The sequence below is a fragment of the Triticum aestivum genome, chromosome 3B (assembly GCF_018294505.1).
Source record: "Triticum aestivum cultivar Chinese Spring chromosome 3B, IWGSC CS RefSeq v2.1, whole genome shotgun sequence".
Taxonomy (NCBI): domain Eukaryota; kingdom Viridiplantae; phylum Streptophyta; class Magnoliopsida; order Poales; family Poaceae; genus Triticum; species Triticum aestivum.
Genome location: NC_057801.1, coordinates 247,596,529 through 247,601,268, shown reverse-complemented (window position 1 = coordinate 247,601,268; position 4,740 = coordinate 247,596,529). Strand labels below are relative to the sequence as shown.

Below are 4,740 nucleotides of genomic sequence, written 5' to 3'. Positions count from 1 at the left end.
CGCTCTAAATTTGAAGTCATTTGAACATTTGAGCAGCTCTCAGCAAAAAAGACAAAATGGACCAAAACTGTACATGCAGACCAAGTCAAATTGTCTACCGCATAAAAAAATGGATTTTTTTTGAATTTTTTTAGTACTTGTTTTGATTTCTTTCGTCGGCGTGGATGCAGATGAGCATGCAGAGATGGATTTTCACGTTTTGGTACTCTAAAATCATAGGGTATTGGTTAGAGATTCCTAAACCTGCAACGAACGTAGATATATACTGCAAACATTGCATCTACTAATAAATCATTTAACAAATTTCCCCCTTCTGGACGTCGGTTCAGAAAACAGACGAAAATGATGTCGGCCTGCAGTTAGGGAAGTTTTCTTCTATTTTTGAAAGGAAGTTAGGGAAGTTTTGAAGCACAAGTGGGGGAGGCATATTCGACGGTGACCATGGAAGATGCTCACTTTTGCAGCAATGTCGAGGCAACCTTGCTTGTGTTTATCCTGCTGTTCCAAAGTGGGCGGCCGGACGGGACGTCACCCAGCTGCCAATTCCAGACAATGCAACAAGATCACCAGATTCGACTTCACTCCCATCCTTCTCTGCTCGATTCCTATAAATTTTGCTCTAAAATCGTCCCAATTCTCTCCATGCCAATCTCATCCCACACTCACCTCGCACTGCTCTCCTGTTGATCCCGACGAAAGAGGGAACGCCCGCACCAAAGGACATGTGGATGTGGAGGGGGTCGATGCCGCTGCTTCTGCTCGCCGCGGCGGCGGCGGTGGCTGAGCCGGCGTCGACGCTGGAGGGCCCGTCTCGGCCGGTGACGGTGCCGCTGCGGGAAGACAGGGGCCACGCGGTGGACCTGCCGGACACGGACCCCCGGGTGCAGCGCCGGGTCACAGGCTGGGCTCCCGAGCAGATCGCCGTCGCGCTCTCCGCCGCTCCCACCTCCGCCTGGGTCTCCTGGATCACAGGTAATTAAGCTAATTTCACTGGACTGTGATGCTTTTAGTCAGTTCTGAGATGGCATTGCTTGTTGGTTCCGCAGGGGATTTCCAGATGGGCGGCGCCGTCAAGCCGCTGGATCCCGGCACGGTCGGCAGCGTCGTGCGCTACGGCCTCGCCGCCGATTCTTTGGTCCGCGAGGCCACCGGCGACGCGCTCGTGTACAGCCAGCTCTACCCCTTCGAGGGCCTCCAGAACTACACCTCCGGCATCATCCACCACGTCCGCCTCCAAGGTCGTTCCCCTGCTCCACAATCCAAAAACTAAAAAAAAAATGCAGTTTTTACAGCTACCAGAAGCAAACGTGGGACTGAAATTCTCGCCGCAATGCAGGGCTTGAGCCTGGGACGAAGTACTACTACCAGTGCGGCGACCCATCCATCCCGGGGGCGATGAGCGCCGTCCACGCGTTCCGGACGATGCCGGCCGTCGGGCCGCGGAGCTACCCGGGGAGGATCGCCGTGGTCGGGGACCTCGGGCTCACGTACAACACCACCTCGACCGTGGAGCACATGGCGAGCAACCAGCCCGACCTGGTCCTCCTCCTCGGCGACGTGAGCTACGCCAACCTGTACCTGACCAACGGCACCGGAACGGACTGCTACTCCTGCTCGTTCGCCAAGTCCACGCCCATCCACGAGACGTACCAGCCGCGCTGGGATTACTGGGGGAGGTACATGGAGCCCGTGACGTCGAGCACGCCGATGATGGTGGTCGAAGGGAACCATGAGATCGAGCAGCAGATCGGCAACAAGACCTTCGCGGCCTACAGCGCGCGGTTCGCGTTCCCGTCGATGGAGAGCGAGTCCTTCTCCCCCTTCTACTACTCGTTCGACGCTGGCGGCATCCATTTCATCATGCTCGCTGCCTACGCTGACTACAGCAAATCAGGTACTCACACAATTCAATTCAGTTTAGTTCTGAACTGAACTGTATTTGATTAGTGAAAGGAAGCTGAGACTTGGTGGACTGATTCTTGTGCACAACAAACAAATTCAGGGGAGCAGTACAGATGGCTGGAGAAGGACCTGGCAAAGGTGGACAGATCGGTGACCCCGTGGCTGGTCGCCGGGTGGCACGCGCCATGGTACAGCACCTACAAGGCTCACTACAGGGAGGCAGAGTGCATGAGGGTGGCCATGGAGGAGCTGCTCTACTCCTACGGCCTCGACATCGTCTTCACCGGCCATGTACCTAACACCGTCCAACTTATCTCTAAAGTCTGAAGTCTGAACATGAGCAAGCAGCTGAGAGTGGCTTTGTGTGAGGTCTGGCAGGTGCACGCGTACGAGCGCTCCAACCGGGTGTTCAACTACACGCTGGACCCGTGCGGCGCCGTGCACATCTCGGTAGGCGACGGCGGGAACCGCGAGAAGATGGCCACCACCCACGCCGACGACCCAGGGCGCTGCCCGGAGCCAATGTCCACGCCTGACGCCTTCATGGGCGGCTTCTGCGCCTTCAACTTCACGTCCGGCCCGGCCGCCGGCAGCTTCTGCTGGGACCGGCAGCCGGACTACAGCGCCTACCGGGAGAGCAGCTTCGGCCACGGCATTCTCGAGGTAACGTGCTGCTCCCTGAAAAAGAAAAAGACCGGAGCTAACTAGGAGTAATTCTGAACAATGACTGAGGAGACGAAATTTGTTGACGCAGGTGAAGAATGAGACGCACGCTCTGTGGAAATGGCACAGGAACCAGGATCTGTATCAAGGTGCTGTCGGAGATGAGATTTATATCGTCCGGGAGCCGGAAAGATGCCTGCTCAAATCGAGCATAGCGGCATACTTTTGATCTAACACTAACCAAATCAAAATTCACGTGTATAATGTATGTAGCACTTAGTAGTACTAGTAGCTGGTAGGTACTTCGACTTGTGATCGAAGCCAACTCTCTGTTCTGTCGCGAGCTCTGACGAGATTAAGATAGGTTGAGATTTGTGAGGTAGCATGAAAGGCTTGTGATCTTGTATCAGTCTATACAATGTGATAAATAAATCGGTATCATTTTTAAGACGAACAGGCCAGATTGGCCCTGCTTTTTCATTAAAGCTGTCTGGAAACTCAACAGCCCATGACAGTAGCTCAAGCAGTCACTTATGCTATGTTACTTTCTCAAAAAAATAAAATAAACTTATGCTATGATACAAGAGGGTGCGCTGGAACGGGCTAAAGCAGGGTAAACAGAGTTTCCAGACACGTATAACTGGAGGGTACAAGTCTTCTGAATGTTAACGCCCACACGTGTGGGCGTCCACCATCTCGACCACACGCATCCATCACCGTCGAGTACTTTGTGAGCGAATCTTGGCACAATCTGATCGTTTTTCTGTGCCACGTAGGACAAGGCGCGTGTGTGGTGTGTGAGACAGTTCGCCCGCACGTTGGTTGCCCTCCCGCGGTCAGCGGTTGCCACTCGGGGGCGTGCGGTGGAACTGCTATGCGCCCGCACGCGACGCGCCGACCGTGGTTGACGTCAAACACGTCGCGCACTTCGCCCCTCTCTCCCTCACGGTTCCATTTACTCACCCCCGCAGTTACTCGCACAACCCAATTCGCATTTCAAACCATTGGAGGAGAAGACGAGGGGATAAGGCGACGGCGGAGGCGGAAGAATCGACGGTGTTCGCGGCCGTCGGTGGTGCTCGCCGGACCGGAGAGCCTGCAGATTGAAGGTAATGCTCGCTCCAACTCTCACAATCCTTTCCTGCATTTTCCCCCCTTCCCTCCCTGTTCGATTACTCGCTCAAGATTCATAGAGATTCAGGCGATTTGGCGATGCGTCGGCGTTCCCGCCGGTGGCGGAGTCCTGTGCTAGCCGTTTTCGGTGGCACTGGGCAGTTTCGTCGCCGCCGCCGCGGCGGCCTCGTCGGTGTGGTTCTGCCTGTCCGGAGGCACACACTGGTTGTGCCTTGGGATTGGGCAGGTGTCTTCCGGTCTGTTAGTTGCGCATTGGTTTAAATTGGTGTTTGTAACCAGTTCGGGGAGAATTTTGAGGTTGAATTTGAAGTCATTGTAGTTGCCTTCGAACCCTAGATCTAGTTAGTTGTTTCTCAAACTACAACATGAGGCAAACGTGGTAGTTTGATTAACTATCATGACTGTATGGCAACTAACTTCCTGAATGACTGTGATAGTTGCCACAAACATGCTTTCCCATGCGGCAACTAACTTACTGAAATGACTGTGATAGTTGCCACAAACAAGCTTTCCCATGCGGCAACTAATTTATTGAATGACTGTGATAGTTGCCACAAACAAGCTCTCCCATGCGGCAACGCATTAGTCTTGCATTTGGATTTTGAGAGTGTCCGCCGGGTTGATTTGGTGCGGGGTTGGTTCGAAATTTGTGGTTGCAGCCATTTCGCGCGTGAATTGTAAGGGTGATTTTGAGGTTGAATCAGTTGCCGCTGAAACCTAGATCTAGTCTAGTTTGGGGGGCTGAAAATGCAGACTGTGGCGAAATTGGTAGTACGATTTTTTGAACGTGAACAAATGTGCGGCAACTAAACTACCTGAATAAACGTGGTAGTTGCCACAAAACGTGTTCTCCCATGTGGGCAACAGATTTCCGAAAATGACTGTCATAGTTGCCACCCCAAAACGAGGTGGCAACTAATTTCATTGAACTCCTGTGGCAGTTGCCACACGCATGCTCTTCCCATATGGCAAATTTTAATTCTGCTGAACTTGTACGATAAGTAAACCAGAGAAAATATGCTTTCTGAATGTGGCAACTAT

At 53.1% G+C, this 4,740-nt stretch overlaps 1 protein-coding gene across 1 annotated transcript; it reads left to right on the top strand.

The window, feature by feature from the left end:
• Positions 1-420: 420 nt before the first annotated feature.
• On the top strand, positions 421-3,015 carry LOC123069543 (purple acid phosphatase 15). Its single transcript, XM_044492431.1, has 6 exons — positions 421-972; positions 1,047-1,238; positions 1,337-1,894; positions 2,003-2,193; positions 2,281-2,565; positions 2,657-3,015. Exons 1-6 carry the CDS (start codon positions 723-725, stop codon positions 2,792-2,794), a joined length of 1,614 nt encoding a protein of 537 aa, XP_044348366.1. The 5' UTR covers positions 421-722; the 3' UTR covers positions 2,795-3,015.
• The last annotated feature ends 1,725 nt before the right edge of the window (positions 3,016-4,740 follow it).

Bases quoted from the DNA above. Each gene is read 5' to 3' on its own strand.
- LOC123069543 (XM_044492431.1), top strand. From the start codon at position 723: ATGTGGATGTGGAGGGGGTCGATGCCGCTGCTTCTGCTCGCCGCGGCG. The intron at 973-1,046 runs GTAATTAAGCTA...TTGGTTCCGCAG, and splicing joins CTGGGTCTCCTGGATCACAG to GGGATTTCCAGATGGGCGGC. The intron at 2,566-2,656 runs GTAACGTGCTGC...TTGTTGACGCAG, and splicing joins TCGGCCACGGCATTCTCGAG to GTGAAGAATGAGACGCACGC.